The sequence below is a fragment of the Euwallacea fornicatus genome, chromosome 16 (genome assembly GCF_040115645.1).
Source record: "Euwallacea fornicatus isolate EFF26 chromosome 16, ASM4011564v1, whole genome shotgun sequence".
In the NCBI taxonomy this organism is placed as follows: domain Eukaryota; kingdom Metazoa; phylum Arthropoda; class Insecta; order Coleoptera; family Curculionidae; genus Euwallacea; species Euwallacea fornicatus.
The window spans coordinates 2307105-2327462 of NC_089556.1; the positions used below are offsets into that span (position 1 = coordinate 2307105).

General features: G+C 36.4%; 1 protein-coding gene across 10 annotated transcripts in view; it reads right to left on the minus strand.

The window, feature by feature from the left end:
• LOC136344180 (calcitonin gene-related peptide type 1 receptor-like) overlaps positions 1-20358 on the minus strand; it is a 107554-nt gene that overhangs the window by 21353 nt on the left and 65843 nt on the right. For all 10 annotated transcript variants that reach the window (XR_010732921.1, XM_066291387.1, XM_066291392.1 and 7 more), the window contains 2 exons: positions 17590-17716; positions 1835-2061 (listed from right to left, as the gene is read on the minus strand). Coding sequence is in view for 9 of the 10 variants with exons in the window: in XM_066291387.1 (XP_066147484.1) it covers positions 1835-2061; positions 17590-17716 (354 nt within the window). In the remaining variant the exon portion in view is untranslated. The remainder of the gene's footprint in view (positions 1-1834; positions 2062-17589; positions 17717-20358) is intronic.

Below are 20358 nucleotides of genomic sequence, written 5' to 3' on the forward strand. Positions count from 1 at the left end.
TGCTGGTAATTCGCGTTAACACTTTGAACACATTGAGAGATAAAACTGTCCCTTCCAGTTCAGATCCCAGTCTTTTCAAAACGTTCCCATTTACAGCTATTTTATCTGGTGGTGACAAACTTTCATCTGAAAATATCGATAACAATTATAAAAATGCGAGAAGTTTTGTTGGATGATTTTCGGAACGTAAGTAAACCAGATTCTTGCAATAAATCATAAAGAACCGACCAGGGGGTGAAATGAAAAATTTTGAACTTCAAATTCAAGATTGTATTGAAGATCATGGGGGGCATTTAGGAAATATAATTTTTTTAAATTGAATAGTGATCTAAATTAATAATAAATCCTATAGAATTAGTTATATATTGGTTCAAAAAAAGATTTTTTACTTCGGATTGGATGTTTTTATCAGACTTTTAAAGCGCATAGTTTCATATAAGAAACTCGGTATTAAAATTGACTCGTATAAAAATGATTGATGTCGCAACTCTAAACCGTTTCGATTATTAATCGCCTTCGTTACTCACCCATTGGTTAAAAACAGATTGTTTAATTTTTTCACACAATGCTCCATAACTTTCTCCATCTAAACGATTCTTACATCTTTCTTATGCCAACAAATCTGACGCTGGACACTATTCAAAGATAAAATTTAATACCAACGGACGTCCTCCACTTAAAAAGAAGCGAAATGGTATATCCGAGAAATCCAATTGAAATATTTATGGCAATCAATAATTCATCAGTGCTCTGGAATGGCGAGCGCTAGCAAAACTAGGCTAAAATACATAAAAAAACATTTTGCTTTGTAGCATATAGGCACGTATTCTTTATGTACTTCCCAGAGAAATTCCTTAAAAGTTATTTTTTGAAACAGTTATGAAGGAAACCATCTTCATCGTTAATTAACGCAATGTATTTTCAGGTAATTAACGAAATAATTAAATAGTTTTTGGGCACTCGCGTGACGCGAATAACCATTTGAGGACAGGCAGAGGAACTCTATGGGACAGGAGCGTGTATTTCAAATTTCATATTTTGCGCTAAAGAAGGGGAGGGTTTAATTGATGGATAGCAACATACTTGTAGTTAAGAAAATAATTAGCATTTGGCATATTATACGATACTTTCATCATTAATCATTTAGGGAAGACAGTTGGGATCTGCAGAGTTACTCGCTGAGCTATATTAAAGGATTATATTGGGTTCATCTCTAATCTTTATACAGCGATAACCTTCGAATGTGATAGTGATGGATGAGAGGAGACGTAACTGAGTCATTATTGATTCGCTTTTTAGAAAGCTTCTCCACTCTAAATTACAAGTTTGAACCTCACATTTCTAACAGGTAACTTGTGAGTAGCAGCTGCCTTTCCTATGGAAATGGCTCAATTTCTTGCGGCTCCGTGCGATGAGCGTTCCAGAGGTTCTTAGATAATTTTCTCGTGTTTCTCAAACGTAGTAACACTCTTCATCAGTTAGATTTTCGTTCGGCGGAAACGTTTCATGTTAAACTTTTCAAAACGTACTGCATTAATCACTCGCGGAATGATCGTGGATATTGCCCATAAGGGCAAACTTAAATTTACGAGACCTTGCCTAATTTACTTGCTCAATTTTATAGGAAGAAAAACAACCTCGGAAAGGATTCTTTAGAAATAATTTGTGAAACGTTAGAAATGGAAGTTAATTCCAGATCCGACACATTCAAATCATCCTCGTGCTTTAGTCTGCTATTTACGTAATTCATGTGATTTTATCCAAAAATTTCATAAATCGTAACGTAATGATACCAAGTGAAAATTAGCCGTTAAAACTAACAAATATTACATACATTGTTAACTCGTCCGAGTCGCCGAAACAGGCTCTAACAGGAACATATATCAAAGTAGTCAGCAGTGGTATTCCCCAGCCGACGATGTTCATCCAGAGCAGGATATTACGTTGAGACATGAATGTCCAAACTAACACTGTATGCAAATAGATGCCTTCACAAAGCATCCAAGTGTAGTTCGATACGAGAAAAGTGTAGAGGACAGTGTGTAAAAGTATGCACCATAGCTGAAAGAAAAATGTTTAATATAAGGGACTATGTCTTAATTTAAATACAGGGGATCTTATTTCATCGAATACACAGGCATCCGCTTGCACAGACTTTTAAATTAAAACTGAGTCAGGACAACACGAGACGGGCAACTAAATGTTAAAATAGAATTCGCTCTAGTCCACTGATTCGCTGTTGTGGCAAAGAGGGCGCTGTTAGCAAAGCAACAATTCAAAAATGCGCATGTAGAGGTCTCTCCTATAATAATTCTTTATTTGTCAATTTTAAAGCCGAAATGAAACCCTTTTGGGTAAAATACCACATATTTAATATATTTTATCAAAACTAGTGCATAATAAAATATAAAGTGCGTAAGTAAATTTAATTCCACTATTTTTGGACATGTGACAATGAAATCTTCGTTTATGAACAACTTTGCTTCTGTTGAGTAATTTGTCAGCACAACTACTGTGGTAATCACAACCCTTCTGGCTAGATGATAGTAAATTTTGAAATCTTTTCTTCCCTAGATGCATAAAATTATGATATAAATGCACTCATAAGTTCAAGAGTGACGAAAAAGAAACGGCATCGTTTCAGAAGATTAGAAAGAGACGGAACTTGACAAAGCAATGTAAAACATTAAGTTCTTTTGTAACAACTGACCATTACGCATGCGCAATCCGAGAATTTCTCTCGCACATACTTTTTCTCAGTTCTTGAACTGAAAAGTGATATAACAGAATTCCAATTGCGAAAGAAGCGATTATTTACCAAATGTGCTTGAAGAACGAAAAAAGACAGTTTACCAATAGTCTGGTCACTTCCTGTTGATAGTCAAGTATGGTCCTTTGTGCTTTCTTGTTCTTCCAGGTAAGTTCGTTATAGTGTAAAGTATAGGTTACACATACTTCTGTTCGCTAAATTTCTAAATTTCATCAATGTGATTATATGTCGGTGCATCTCCTCCATATCGTTAACGCAATATCCGCATCCAAGGCACAAAGCTCGCGGCATGGTATATAAAAAATATAAAAAGGACGCTGCCCGAACTCAAAATCAAAATCGCGAAAGCGGCAATGAAAAATGTCAATTGTGAGGTCAGCCAAAGCCAACGACCAATCAATGTCATTGCCAGACTGAGACGGCATCATGTCAAAATGAAACTTCCGAGTTCCGATCGCAGTGCTACCTAGGCCAAAGGCCCCAATTGTTGAACAGAGATGCGTATACGGAACCAACGGTATGCGGAACAAGGACAAAAATAATTGTTAAAAGCGAACATATTCGATGATTTAGTTTTCCGTCTCATTTTCTCTAACTGCGTACAAGCAGAGGTGGCCTTCAAATTATTTCCTGCCTATTTTATATTTTGGAGACTCTTCCCGGGAAATGACGTCAAAATGACTTGATTGTGTTACATTTGTAGGTGTTGTTGCTGTTTAGAAACAACATTTTGACGTCATCCAACGTTCGATTCTCTAGAGTACAGAATCGCAACCCAAGTTTATTCGCCGTACCTTAAAGGAAAGTATTTAGTATGATGCATTTTCGAGATGTTTGAAGATATACGTGAGATTTTATCAACACTTTTCCTTCTCTTTCGAAGCGCTATTCCATTTAAATACTAAGTGATCCAGAACCTTACGTAAAGGATGATTCAAAGTCGATGCTTACCATTGGAATGGCGACAACCATAAGTGTAAATAGATACCTACGCTATCTATTTACCTTACCCTTTTCATGAAAACTTCAAATCGGATGCACACTTATGGAAGAACGTGAACTTTATTTCATCGAATGTTCATGCCCTGGCCTCTCGTAGGGTCCTCTAATTATTCGAAAGTGTAGACGTAGCACCTTCTTCCTTTGTGGAAAAAGCTATGTTTATACGAACAACCCCCGTAAAATGTGTTTTCTAGCCAATCTTAAAATCCCGCCATCATAAAACCTGGGACACTTTGTATAAAAGTAAACTATTTTCTACACAAGATGTCACATTAAGCGTCGCCAGATGGTTGAGGTTTTGCCAATTTTCATCTTGTCGTCATACGAAATACACTGTGTTTAATGCCTTAAAGTAGGACCTTAATTGCACTTAATCAGATTTAAGTATGCATCAAGTAAAATACAATCACAGTGCTTAAAAAAAAAGTTTTATATGGGCGTGAAGACACATTTCCAGACAACAATAAGCCACAAATTGTGTACCTTTTACTAAACAGCATTGTGATTGACGAATCCCTTGAAAGCATTTCTTTACTAGATTTTTCCAATTTTGCGTGTCCGACGAAAAATAGGTCCAATCACTCTTCCTAAATATATGAAAGTGGCAGTAAATTGTCGATTTTATGTTCCAACCCGAAATTTGTTTTTAAGTCAGGAGAGGAAATGGGAAGAAAACCGCATATTATGTGTCATGTTTCCTCATCATTCATCACATGTAAATGAAAGGACAGCTGCTTCAGAATAAAACCGTACAAAAAATGTCTTGAAGATGAACTATCCGTAGTCGATTTTTATCCCTGACGGAAAGGGGCTATAAAAAGTCGATCCTGGGTAGATCCCTCTTCCATGTAACAATTAGAGTGCCTAAGGTCCAAATAAGCGAAGCATTTGTACAGAGTTTATTTCTATCCCGGACCTTTTAAGAATCCATAATCGAAACACTTTAAGGGTGCAAAAATAGAGTAAGACCGCTGTTGCTTAAAGGAACAGATGATCAAACGTAAGTAATATTCGGTTGGACAAACGCCCGAAAAATCTTTTCACCCTCTCAGCATAGTTAAAAATCAAAAAATGCCATTATGATAATATCTCTACCATTGAATAGAGATTAACATGTCTTATGAAGTGAGCAAAATTGATTAAAAGAAAACGCGTTTTCCACACAGAAACAGATCATGGTTATCCGACGCACGAAAGAAAATCGGAAAAACTAATAATGCTGAAATTATTCTTTCCATCGACATTTTAGGATAAAACAGAATAAGATATTTAAGCTGCGATGTCTTTAGTAAGGTATTTTCAGAGATTTCCGAGGCATTGGAGGTTGATTTTAACATGCACTATCCTTAACAAACTGTAATTTTTAAATGGTATTTCGAATAGTTCGAAGAGAGGCTCAATAAAAATTTATGTTCTTGTGGTAGTTAGGAGAATTTAAATTAATAATATCCTTCACCTCATTTCATTTTACTTTATCATTAGGTAGTTTCTTTCCTTTTATGACTCAAATTACCTATTTGTTCGAAAATGTATCTATTGAATTTAACTTTTAAAGATTTGTACTGTGTGGTCGGCGTGTCCTTCCCAGTCAGAACGAACCACCAAGTCTACGTATTCCGTATTGGAAATGTCGAATGATTCTTTCATGAAAAACCTTAATATTTTACAACAAATAAATGATCATTAGATTAAAGCTGATATTGGAAGATACTTAAACTGGTCATATTACCTTGCCGAGATTACAAAAAATATGTTTTTTTTTTTTTTTTGAGATCAGTGCCAGGAATACTCCTTCGGTAGTAAATTCATATGGCTGGGTTACAGTCTAACGTGTTTAAGGACGAGAGCATTTGTCAATATAAAAATGCAATAAAGGACAGAAAATTGATTGAATTTAAAGCTTTCAAAAGCATGCTCCTGGGGAAATGCTCCCGCTGCTCTAATCTATACTCATGTGATGGAGAGGCAAAATTGTCATGGGACGCCTGATTGATGGCTGCTAGGTAGGAAAAAAAAGGTTGTTTACAGGAAAGATCAGTGTTTTCTTTCAGTTCGTTGAAGGGGAGTGTAAATTTCCAGGTAGTTTGCATTTTATATCACCTTTTTTGTTTTGCTGACCTAGAACTAAAACAACATCGTAAAGAAAACCGAAAAACTAAAAGTCAGAGTTATGACTAGATAAAAGGAATATTATGATGATAGGACTGGGTGTGTTGCTATCTACGTATAATTTGACCAGTTACTGCGAATTTGTTCAAATATACATGGGAATCTTTTCGTAGAAAATTCTAATTTTATTCAATTAAGCTTAGACACACATTTTTTTTCTACACAGTCTCCCGCCCTAGAACTACATTTTTCCCTTTGCATTATGATCTCTTTATTCCATTACCGTTGAAACTTTTTGGATGATGTTATAACTATTAAAGCAAAATTGCTTCCACTGCGTCATTATCGTCGATATATTAACCTCCAAGTGCCTCCTTCTAAGGTCCACAAAGATATAAGTCGCAAGGGGACAAGTCGGGACTATGTAACAAACATTTCGGCGTTTTCCAGTTTAGTGCATTAAATTTTTTTCTTGTGATTCATCTATAATAGACGGGGAACCCATCTAGGGGACACTTCAAAATAAGTCACCTGCAATGATCTGGTGGACACTCTGACAAATTATATTTAAGTCCTCAACGTATATGCGCCGATTTTCCTTTATCAGATTTCGGACCGCCTCAATGTTGATTTGGGCCACGCTTGTCCTTGGGCGACGAGCGTGGTCCTCCCTCTCGATCTTTTCGCGTCCTCCCAAAAATTCATTGTGCCATGCAAACACACGTGTTCTTGACAGGGTGTTGTCATCGAACTGCTCCTGTAATCGTATTAAAATTCAATCGGATTGATCCCTTCATGGGCCAAAAACCTGATTATAATCCGTTGTTCCACGGAGATGTGCACTCCTGTTTATCTCATAGTTTCTTTTTATACTAAAAGAAGTTAGAGCTAATTGTGGTAGGTTTCTCTCTTTCCTTAACTGTAAAGGCATGTGTACGTCAATTCTCTTATGGTCAGGAACCCTTTCGCAATTAAAAAAAAAATCAGACCCTTTTAATATTGGATATACCCTCGTAGTATATTATACACTAGGGTTCTGAACTACATTATTCTGACCTCCGGTCATTTTTAAGTTAGTATTGACCAGGGTCGTCGACAGCAAAGCGCTATTTAAATTTTTATGTTTGTGAAACCCTTTTTATTGCCTCGAGCAGCAGATTTGTTAACGCTCTTCCATCAGTCTCATTTATTAGGCAGTAAATTACAACATTTCCAGATGTATATACAGGGCATTTCAAATGTGATCCTTACCATTGAGATCTCGGAAACCTGACCACATACGAAAAATTTTAAATGGGGGCAAAATTGCGTAATTAGAGCTTAACCAAATGCTGTTCTGAAAATTTTAATTTTCCGAAGGTATTTGAAAAAAACTAAAAATCGGAGATTTTGCTTTTATATCTTTGGCATTATTTGGCAATGAAGCCCAAAACCGCATGCACATTTCCATTGCTACTTTTTCTCAGCTGCACGATGACGCTTTCAGATTTACCATCCGACGTTTCGTTTTTCGACTGCTAACATCAACTTTATTTTTTTTATGGGCGTGACAAGGATTTTTTTACAGAAAAATAGTTGGTTGGCAAATCTGAAAACGACATCGTGTAGCGGAGAAAAAGTAGCAATGGAAATGTGCTTGTGTTTTTGTGCTTCTTTGCCGAATAACGTTAAAGAAATAAAAACAAAATCTCCGAATTTGAATTTTTTCCGGATATTTTCGGAAGTATTCGGAAAATTGAAATTTTCAAAATGGCATTTGGTTAAGCCCCCTTTAAAATTTTTCGTATTTCCTTTGGTTTTCGATATCTGAATGGTGAGATGGCGAATTTGAAATGCCTTGTATAGAAGATTCAATCTTTGTTTCTTGCCATTTAGCAGAAGAATGCGTTGGATTTCACGAAACATTTTTTTCTCAAAAAGAGCATGAATTGCAATATTCTATTTCCTAATATATCTAAATCACGTAAAAATGTTGAGAAAACACGATAAATTTAATATTTATTTAAATCATCAAAATAATGGCTTTATTTCGCCCTTAGCTCAGGTTGCATTCTTAACCGGGATCTTCTGCAAAAATCTAGTTTAAAACTTGGGAAACTATATGAAAACCATACGCAAGCAGGAAAACTTCTTGCATTATCTATTTCGTAGAGAAGAAATTTATATGACGTGAGTATATTCCCCTAAGGCTTAAATTTATAATAAAATGAGGGGCAGGATGGGGGTAAGCTGTAACGTTTTACAGTTCTAGAAAACCAGTCGAAACACATGAGAAAATAAATTTTTTAATAATAAATTTCCGCCTTTTGCATCTGCTTTGGAGAGCTTCATTTCGCCCGGAAGATACACAGACATGCATGCTTTACATAACGAGCTCGAATAAAATAATTGTCTTAACATCCTTTAAAGATCTTAATGTTAACGAGTCCACTGGAGGTCTATTCCAGAAGGAACTGACTTCTTTTAGTTCCGGAATCTACTTTAAATTTAATTCGAATTGTCTGGTGGGCCTTCGTGCGGACTTTCCAACTTACGTTGCCGAAAGCAGGATAGAAAATGATGTGTTTAAAAGCATAATTGATTGCGAGGAATTTAATATTCAGGCTTATTGAAGTCTTAAAGTGCTGTAAGATAAATTAAAATATGAAAATCCCTGTTCCAAGAAGATTTACGAATAGCATTTGCTATAAAAGTTCGGTGCCTTAGCATCTCTCACGTGAATATATTGGATACAACAAGGAAAAAATAATGGAAGGAAAGAAAACGAATGGTGTTAAAACAAAATTGGTGTAAGGGCTCTCAATTGAAATTCTAGACACATAAAGGTTATATGATAAAGTAGAGTAAAATGCTGTTAGAAAGCATTCTGTGTTTCTATTCTGCGCCACAAGTAAAAGATATATGGGACATAACATATAATCATGGAGATGTTTTTGAGGGTAATAATACTCCGCAAAATAATAAAAGAAGCTGATGGACCCATGGTCAAAAATTCACCATTTTCGATATATAGGGTGGCAAAGTCCTCATTTTTTCTCGTCGTTTTTATGATTTTATTTTCGGTTAGATTTATTTTTATTTGAAGAAATTTGATTAAATGTTACGAATCGCCTCAGGTAGTCGATAACAAAGCCGGATGATTATTGTTCCTTGCGCCTTTTATATTTTTAATTTGCATCGATAGATACTCCTGCAAATTTAACGAAAACCGCGAAAGAGACGAAAATACTGGAAGAGACCGAAAAGTTACAGAATTGAAAAACGAATTTAAATTTGGTATCACAATTCATTCAGAGTGTTAAACAAAAGATACGAAACATAAAAATAGTAGATCGCCCAAAAAAACGTGACACCCTGTATATGGCTATCAAAATTTTGTTCCTTTATCCTTTAATCCTTATATATCCTATATCCTTTAAGAAAACAGGTGTACGAAATAAAAAAAAAAGAAGTCAAGACATACGAGGGAAAAACGCAAAGTATGAGAACGTTATGAAACTTTGCCACCTTGTATATCGAAAATGGTGCGGTTTTAACAATGACTCTATTAGCATTTTTTAATTACTTTTCAGAGTACTACTTTCGTCTGAAATCTCTCCATGTTGATAAGTTACACATTGTCGAATATATTGGTACCAACGCTATGGGGGGGGGGGGGGACCGATCCTCGCAACTAAACGCTGCTAAGAAGATCACTTTGCTGCAATAAAGCAGTTTCTTAAGTAGGAGCTATTAAAACTACCAGTCGAATAGAATATAAAACTTCAACAAAACTCTCATCTATATTGCCGTCATAAACTAAAATGTTGAAAGGATTCGCTTTCGAAGAAATTTTATATTGCAGAATCCAGATTGAGGTGCAGAGATATAGTGAGTGCTGTTTTGTACCGCTGACAAATCATGAATGCAAACATGACGCAGCAGAATTTTTAATAAAACTCCGTCGCATTCTGGACCGAAAGTTTCATGGTACATAGAGTAGATTTTGCCTTCGCAGCTCATAAAATTATTGCACCAACAAATAATTTAGATCGAAGTTGAATTTCGATTCTTTAGGGATTTTTTACCATTATCCCTTCGTCAAAACAGTTTCGTTCGTCGAAACGTGCGGCAAACAGCAGCGAACGTTGGATAATGGAAATATCGTCCGAAGAATTGTGGTTCGGATCAGCACATATCCAGCGGCATTTCGATGCTTCAGGTTTTTGTGAGAGTCTTGTTCTCATTTAGTTTTAACTGAGAGCAATGCGCTAATGGTTATTACATAACATTGTTAGGTAACGCAATTGTTTTACGACATCGTTATGGGGCCGAATTTGTTATCTACGCCTCTGACCTTGATTCGAGCCACTGCACCCTCTCCATTTTAATCGGAAATTGCAGTTCGACCAGAATTTCTGGCCAGGCCCGATATGCCGTGTGGTACATTTCTTGGGAATCGTACGAACACGCAGTTTCAAACCAAAATTGGGTTCCACGGGTGCCCTCGGCACTTCCATCTTCACTCGTGCGTGAGGCGCTATTCGCAAAATTAAGAAAAAACGTGCCATTTATCTCAGCCCTAATTCGGTAATTTATGAAAGGCGTGTGTATTCATTTGAGATGGAACAGAGTCAAATTTAGGACTTTCCCCGTATTATAGGAAAATCGCAAGATAGCCACTTAATTTTTTTTTTCTGTAAAATGGAAACATTTTATTCCAAATATAAATCATATAAGGATTATATAATCATAAAAGAGTATTAATGCCAAAATCTAATTTTCCAGGTAGGTTGGCGTTGTGTGTTTAATTATACGTTTATGGAATACGCAGTTGAAGAATAATTAAAACTTTAACGTAGACGTGTGTACATTAATACACTCAGAACAATAATTGTTTTTCCTTAAAAGCTCGCATAGGAATAATTTGCTATGTTCAGATACTATTTTAACGACATTTTTCTAATTTATGGGCACCTCAAAGCACCGTTTTTGGCACACACAGAATTTTCCTTTTCCTAGCTCAACCATGTACACCTCGAGAACCATAATCAATACGAAGTCGGTCAAATACGGGCAAAGTTTCGTAATTTTGAGTTGAAGGATGTACAATTTTGAAATACATATCAATAATTCCTGAGACTTTCAGAGGCATTAAAAAAAATGAAATTTTGGAAAAACGTTTTTATTTCTTCCCCATTTTGTTTAATGAGGCGATTTAAATGACCTTTCATCATAGTAACTTTTCCTCTTTTAAAAAGTGACGATGTCCTATTTGAAACTCGACGTTTCGAATTCCGATTACCATCATCAGCTTTGTGTATTTTTTTTGCGCAATTTCGAACTTTCACATTTTTAAATTCACCTCTCTCCCTGATTTCGATGATGTATCACCACATGTTGAGGTTCAGTCTTGCATTTTAGTGGAAACCTCAAAAATCCGGTTTTTGCCAAGAGTGTCACGGGTCATAAATGGGTCACCTGCATAAGGTGGCGCCTTTTTCATGGGTTTACAGGGTTTCGATAAAACGACCTAGATCAACGAAATCTGACTGCGTGTAAATTCGTGGAAGAAAGGGGCTCTGAAACAGTGGTAAAATGTAGTACCGGATACTATTGCATAAAAAGATGAAGTGATTGAGGTAAACAAGGAATATCTTATAATACATTTGCATACTAGTTATTTCCATATAACAGGTTGGGTAATGACTCATAAATTCACTTGTTGTGTTTTTTCCACCTCATTGTTATTCAGTTAAGTAGGATTGGCAATTTTCCTTTCATTGATTGACTCGTAGACCGGAACCCCGTAAAATCAATGGAGGGAGCTTCTCCGCACTGTAAAGCTATTAGTTTTTTTTTTATGAATGCCAATCAGGCATGTCCCTGCCTGTAGTTTGATAATCCTGTTCCGGTCACTCTAAAAAAATAATTTCTGCACTACAGCTTTATGAGTTCGGTTAATACTATTTGTACAGCAAAATGCTTAAAACTACCACTGAATTATTCATTATTCACCAGCCAGGACTAATTGCCAGGCAAACTTTTAAATTAAACTGATGGTTAAATTACAAATTCATTAATTTTAAACCTCTGGTAGTTTTTCACTCAGCACCGTCCTTTACAACTTTAATTTAATGCATAATTCGCGATTTTCATAATTGGATGTGTGTTTACTCCGGTAGAGCGTGTACGCTACCATCAACAAAATCAGAGTTGATGAGACATTAAAGATTAACACCCGATTTGAATTTAGGGATTACATCAACTAAATTCACTTGTAAAAATCCTGAATCCACTTTAATAATGAAATTAAATAGTTGAGCCACAGTATTTCCATAAGCTCAATCTTGTTGATTATATTCCTGATTTGGAATATATTTGAATTCAAACGCCTCCGCAATTTGCAAACCAGATCAGTAAGGACTAAATCCCAATAATGCACATCAATAGGCCTTATCGCCTGTTAAATCGAGACAACCAGACAGCATACCGAGAAGTCTAATGACCAGTTTATTATTCCAAACGCCTCCATGGAATTTTGGAAAGTTTATGAACGCTATCGAATAATTTGAGAGGATTTTGCCAGATCTAATTATAGAGAACTTTTGGGCGTCAGTAGCTTGTTATATAATGGACGGAATGGTTGATATCTATATCAAGCGGGCTTTTCAATTTTGCACAAAATTATTATCATTAACTTCCCAGTAACGTGAGTCCGACATCTCAGCATCCACACCTTATGGAAACATTGCACACGCCATTTTTTACACACACACACACACCACTGCAACGTGGCACACGCCGCTTTTTCACGGACGCACATTACTTTATACTACAATTTATACTACATTTTTTCTGTAGAAAGTGGTTTTTGGCCAAAAACAGCGCGTTTAAGCTCGCTTCTTTGAAAACTGCAAGAAACCAGCTTCGCAGGAAGTAAAAATCTAAATGAAATCTAGAACACTTTCAAGACAACACTGTAAACTCGATTTTCTTCCCATTTTGATCAATTATTCATGCAGCTATGCTGGTCCTGAAACCAATCTGGGAATAGCACTTTTAACGCTCCCCATCAATATACACGGTGGAACAGCCAAATGCAATAAATTCAGTATCTGTATATGTCGTCATATGTAAAAAATATCTAAACACGTCAATTTGAAACTCCGAATTCACATCCTTTAACGTAAAAGTTTAATCCGTAAATTGAACCCCTTTTGCGTGGCAACTGCAACCCCCGAATTATTAAATTGGAAATACGAGTTTGTGCCACCTTATTCGAAACGTTTTTTCATTCTCTATTTAATGTTGCTGTGATTTCAAACTTTATTCGAAAGAATATTTGAAAAAAAATCATATAATTGACGATATTCTCTACAAAAACCCAAAAAACTTTTTAACTAATGCCGGTTCGTTATTGATAACGTAACAAAGTAACAAAACAAATTAATGACAATGTACATCGAGTTAACTTTTCAAAATCGGTGATGGGCAAGCGAGGATCGCTAGAGTGGCCAGCATGATCACCCGATCTCAGTCCATTAGAGTTCTTCTTGTGGGGATATGTGGAAAATCTAGTATACGAAGCTAAATTACGAGTTCTGCCTGACTTAAAAAGAAGAACAATGCTTGCGATTGGTTTGGTTACGCCTCAGATTAATGATGATGACCTCAGATTGATTAATGCGTGAAGCAATTGTATTTACGATTGGGTTAGTGCTAAGAGCATCGAAATATGCATTTTGAACATCTCATAGGAGATTGAAATTAATTTCTTTAATTATTTATTACATTGTCCATGGATTTATTACATTATCAGCAAGGAAATGGTATTAGTTGTTAAATTTTAAGTTTAGTGTAGAGAATGTCGTCGATTTCACGAATTTATTTTATTTTATTATTCGTTGCAATAGAGTCTACAACCATGGCGGCTCTGAACAGAATATGAAAAGATATTTCAATTGAGGTATCACAAACCCATATTTCTAATTCAAAAATTTGGAGGCTGCAATTGACATGCAAAAGGGGTTAAATTTAGGGATGAAATTTTTACGTTCAGAATTTAAAATGAGTTCGGTACTTTGTTCACATATGTAGAAATATGCAGATGTAGAATGTATTCTATTTGGCTGTGTCACCCTGTGTAAACGTTTTGCAGCTCTCTCAAATTATTTCGACCCTTAATTCGACACTTTTGACCTTAATCTCGAGAGATTTATTACCCGAACGCGACACCACCTCACTGGTTAACAGCAGTTCATGCCCAAGAACTTGTTTTTTCATATTTTATTCCTCACAGTTGCCTTATGAATGGTCAAATATAATTCATGATAAAAAAAACAATTTTCCACTTTTGACACATTACTTCGGTGGTCAGCATCGTTGTACAATAAATTTCTGTTTCGTGGATGTACACCGAACGCATTTAGATATCATCTAGGGCTCTACTAGTAATTAGTCCGATAAGGCTTGAGGGTAATAAAGGGCTCAATTGCGCTCAATGCTAACCTGAACAGGAGTTATTCCTGCATGACAATGGGAAAACCAGGACTAATATTTACTATTGTTGAAGCAGGTTTTAATTGGCAAAACTAAGGTTCGCTAAGCAGTTGAATTAAAGTTGAACGCACGAGGATTCGGATATCCGCAAATGAAAACAGAGTTGAGAGTTAGTTTTTAAAAAGTTGGACCACTCATCAGGTCCGGGTACTTTTGACCATTCTTATCTCACTTTTCGCACAACTCTCAAGTATCTTCTTTCGATGTTCAGGTGAAGTGAACATTTTTAATTGGCCAATTGGCGCCGCATTTTCAACAGTTTTGATGAGAAATACGAGCACAAATGTTAATAAAACTGGTTTTTATTACCATTGGGCAAACTAAACTGCCATACAAGTCAACAGCTATCGCACATATGTGAAATTTGTTAATTAACAAGAAGCCGTCATTTTAATTTGCTGAAGGTGGGTAGGTGCCCACTATTTAGCAGGGGCCCTTTGTGATGTGTCTGTCATTTAGCTGCTTTGAAGCGTTAATTAACTTTAAAACAAATTACCCACCCTTAACTGGAACAAGGCAAATACCGCATCCGATGAGAAACTGCATTCTTGGTTGTGAGACGTTTTGTAACAATCATTATGGTTTCCAAGGGAAATTTTTTGCTTGAAATTTATTTTTTGTTCATTTAAATTTCTTCCTCAGCTTATTTAGCTTCAAAACGACTAGCACTTCATCAAAGCAATTTTTCCGCTTCTAGAGCGTGGCGATGCGAATATTCGAAATCCGACGTTTCGAATTCCGGCAACCGCTGAATTTTTCCCTATCACCATCAACTTGGCTTTTCACATTATTTAATTCAGTTTTTTTTCTGATCCTGAAGGTTCAGTATTGTAGTTTTGTTAATAAAAAATCTCGTTTTTGCAAAACATGCTGTGGGTGTGACAAAAAAAAATTCTAATTTTTTCGAAAAATGGAAAGATAACGTATATCTTATCAATCAAAAGACATACCTATACTGGACCAGTAAAGATTATGGCGAACACTTTATTTTTCTGGTTTTCGTGAAAGGTTCCTCCACATGTTCACCAATGTTAATTAACCTTCAACTAACCCGAACTATCCGTGCAATTCTGATGCTTACACCAATTACTTCTGAAGCGCGCTTTCTTAAGAAGCGCACCTTGCGTGGGTTATTTGTCGCTTTTTTAGGCGCTCCTCTTTGCTTTAATTTATTATTCGCCTCAGTGATGTTGGCTTCAGCACTCGCTTCTCCGTTTCGACCAACTTGGCTCTGTACTCTTGGAACTCTCTCAGCTAAACTAAAGAAGAGGGAAAGTTGCAATGGTGACGTGTTAATCGTCTTGAATTTGCTCTCGGAATAAGCTGAGGAAAAAATAAAAAAGTTTTCCCAAAATTCCAAATGCGTCGAAAGGCATTGGAACTTTTCAAGATTTAAAATGGTATATTTTTGACCTCCACGTGACATAATTTTGCCTTAATTTGGCCGATCTCGAACCTCTTATTGTTACCGAGATCCCGATGGTTGATTATATATATATATATATGTTTCCCCTCGATAATTTTTATTAAATTATAAGTAAATCTCTCCTTTGAACGCTAAATTCAATTTACCTCGGAGTGACACAATTTGTGATCGTGCTTTTTGGCAGTCTAAACGAGAAAGTGCAATTATTTGCTACTTATCTCCACTTGAAGAGTGTCAGTCACAATATAATGACCCTTATTGTAAGATCTTCTTCATTAGGGATTCCCTTTCAAGCAAGCAACAGTATCTAATAATTGAAGCCAGCTCAGCAATTAAACAATTGCGATAAAGGGTTGATTGGGTTTCCAGCTGAAGGTGAGACACTATCGAAGAAAATTAGGTCAGAAAGCTCTATAAATAAATTCCCAGCCCTCATCAGTCTAATAGTAAGTAAATATCCGATTATTACCAAAATGACCTTATTAAAGGGGCTTGCTTGAACGAGGCAAATTTCAGCAATAACTATACAAAATTATGTGAAACGAGGTTACAGTCTCGATTTGATTTTATTCAATTTAATTCAAGAGACTCTGTGAATTATTGCGGCGAATGTTTAACATGCAGATAGATGGTTTGGTTGCTCTTCGGCCGAGAAAATTGAATTTTATAAACCCATGGAATCCTAACTATGCCCGTGGTGATGGACGACCTGTACTATTAGTGGTTTGAATTGTGGAATTCGCAATGTCGGAGGCGATTTTTAAATTCGCTTTATCTGTTGGGTTTGCCAGTGGCTGGATGAAAATCATTAATTTTGTATTGAAATTAATGTAGTTGCATTAATAAAGCGTACGCGTCACTAACACACTAAAAAGCTCTCTCTTGCTCCCATCAACGCTCCAGCTAATCAGTACAACGGCCTGAGCAGAGATAACAGAAGAATTCGACATTTTATTACCCATACAAGAAAGTTGACGACCACTGTCCACCATAAAGACCTATTTGGAGAAAATAGCTGGCATTAGCTGCTCCAATATTGTAAGGATGGATATAATTGGCTTTTAAAACATTTTACTGAAGCACTTTCGGACCTAAGCAATCATAATTCTTTTTTGCCGGATCGGGATTGTGTCGGCTACTCTGAAAACGGCTGTGGTAAGACACTTCTTTAAATTTGCTTATCCTTGAACATGTCTGAAATCTCGCAATGCACCATCTAATTAACGATTATAAAATCCAACGGGGCTGCGGGATAAATGCAGACATTACACACGTTAGGGTGGCATCATCCCCGCTTACTATGTTAGCACACCAAATCACGCACAGCCATTTGCAAGAACCAGATCGACGTCAGATAAACAAGGGTTAAATTCCCTGGTGGGATATTTCAATTAACATTCACCTTTTAGACCAAAACGAAATGAGTTTTTACTATATCTTTATCCATCTACTAATTAAAGTCAAAAGAAACACGACGGAAACCATTAATATCAATAGAGCATAACCAAATTTACATTCCACAGTTACCTCATGGAATCTGAAGATCGTTTTTTATAAAAAGTTGGCCTTGTTGACCAATTTAAGGCATGAATTAATAATTTTACAAGTGTTTTGCTCGGCCCTTGCTTATGAGTATTTTATTCATGTTTTATTAATATGGACAGGTGTCCGTACAAGCAGGACCTTGGATCGATTCAACACCGCTAAATCATTATTGAATTAGAAACGAGGTAATACCCACCTTGTTTTCAACGAGTATCTCCGTCTCATCAAAGACGACGTAGTACCACAAGAGCCACAAAAAGTTATTGATGGCAAAAGAGGCGAAAAGACTCATATGGATCAGGATCCGTGTGCATCTCAGAGATCTGAAACAAACAGAACCCGGATATAAAATTTATGATTTGGATATTTCTAGTGTGATTTGTCATCACATAGGCGGACAACTTATAAGTCATGGGGGATCACACATAGACTCGCCTTCAGCTTCGTGGCGTTAAGTGAAGGGTGACCAGTGAATGCTTTAACATCAGGGCGACTCAAGAAAAGGCGTCCACCCCGAATATCTTTTTGCTGTTTTTTGTAAAAAAAAATGCTAAAAATTTTATTTTCTGGGTGGTCAAGCTTTTATTTTCATTTTTTATGTTAATAGCAGAAAATCTTTATCTGCTTAAGAAGGAGCTATCGGCCTCATCGGCCCATCTGTCCGAGACATAATGTTTTACCTTTCTTCTCTACAATTCAATCAAATATACGCAAAAAAAGAAAAAAGTCATAATTCTTGGAAATATTGCAACAGTGTAGTGGAAGGAAAAAGGAAGCGGGATTGTCTTCTTTGTCTTGTTAGGCAAAGGGGTTTGAGTATTGTCCAATTGTAGTGGTTGTCTTTCCATTTGCATTGTAGTTGTAGTAATCTTTCCGTTATTGTAGTCATTAGTGTCCGTTCATATAAATGTGCCTTGGATGGATTGTGAAGGGGGTTCTCGGGGTGTCTTATCATAGTGATTAGTCTCAGTGCGATCTGTTCCGTGGTGTGTATGTGCTGTCTTGTTCTCTCTGTAGCATTTGTTCGTAGCATATGTGCATATTCCAGTAGCGGTCTGCAGATGGATTTGTAAATTTTGGTGGCCCTTTTGGTATTAATTCCTTTAATATTATATGTCAGAGTTCTAAAGTGTTTGGTTCTTTCGATGATTTCTCTTCTTGTATTTTCTACGTGTTTGGTGAATTTTAATTTATCATCAATTGCTACCCCTAGGTATTCTACTTCAATTTTTGGTTTCCTTTGGTCACGGTCTGTTACTATTATTGGGAAGTTTTCTTTTGATCTGATTGTTTGGTAGAAGCAGTCGATTTTTGGTGGCGTTTGTTGTTAGTCTCCATCTGTAGAATCAAATCATTGTGTTGTCAGTTATTGTCTGCAGTTTTTCCGCCGCTTTCGCCGTGCGTGATAAGTGTAGCGTCATCAGCATATTCCAGTATATATGGTGTTTTGTCAAAATGGTTTTTATCTTGTGGGTAATGGTTGTATATATCGTGACAGCAAATGTTGTAAATGAAGGGCGCCAGTGGCGATCCTTGTGGGAGCCCCTGCTCAGGGGAGAAAGGAAAGGAAAGGGTGTTGTTTATGCGTACCTCCAGGTATTGGTTTTCTGTTAGGTTCCTTATAATGTGTACTGACTAGTTCGGTCCGTTGAGTTTGTCCAGTTTGTATAATAGCCCTTTGCGCCAAACACTGTCGAAGGCGTTATTTACGTCCACAAAGAGACATGCTGTATTATTGTTTTCTAAGTTTGAGGTTTGTATGTTATTGGCCTGTATAAAACGTGGGTATATCGTCGAGTGGATCGATTTAAAGCCAAATTGGTATGTAGTGTCCAATTAGATTTTTCAGTCCCGTTTTGATTATATTTTCAAACATTTTGCTTAGTGGTGGAAATGATGTTATAGGTTTGCAGTTTTGTGTTTGTGTGTTGTTCAGTCCAGATTTGGAAAGGGGTGTTATTATTCTGGTGTTCCAGGTCTCTGGTAGCGCGCTTGTTCTGACGCAATCGTTGAATAATTCCATTACGATTTTGTTCGTTTGTTTGGTCAGGTTTTTCAATAATTCGCTTTTTATATTGCATTTTCCTGGTGTTGTATGTTTAATGCGCGCGAGTGCTTCGTCATGTTCTACGTCAGTAATTAGTTGGTACGGGTGGTTCTTATCGTGCGTAAAGTAGTTTCCATATCAGTTATTGATTGAAGCCCAGTTTCGATTGTCGAAGTTAGGATTTATAGATATAGTAAATGCCCTTTGAGAGTGCCTGGCAGACGCGTCACCGATGTCTTCGTCCATGTACGATTCTGTTTCATTTTCGTTGATTGTGCTGATAGTGATATTTTTCTTGTATAGTGAATTTTTATTTTATTTTGATTAGTTTTATGTCTCGTAGAAAGTAAATAAAAGCCAAATAATTAAATAATAACTACCTCCAGCTAGACTTAGACACGATGAAACTATATGTCTGGGTCAGGTTCTACATTATTATCATTAGTTTCGCCCAATTAAAACATACTTATACTTCGAACATGCCAGAAAGCATGTTTTAGTCTGATTATTACCGGTAAGTCTATTTAACTCCCTCCAATAAGTTTTCAATATGAACCTACAAAAGGGGCCCGGGATTTTAGAAAAATGTGATATTAAAAAATTTTTGGTGTATTGATTGTGGTTTCGACAAAACCATCCGAAAACGGTCGTTTGCTGGTTTCCTTTCCAGTTTACATTCGAAAACTGAATTTGCAAAATTTAGTTTGACGTCGTTTGAGAGTTGGGATTACAACATTTCGCCTTCTGTGGCACAGTCCCCTGAAATTGAATATAAATATGTATTTCAGCTGGAAACTACCAAGTGCAGCAGTGAACTAAAACACTACAGCGCGATTTAATACAAATCCGAGTTTAGATTTGTTGCACATAATTTTTTAATTTGTGGGACATCCCTTTCAAGAGGACGGGATCCATATG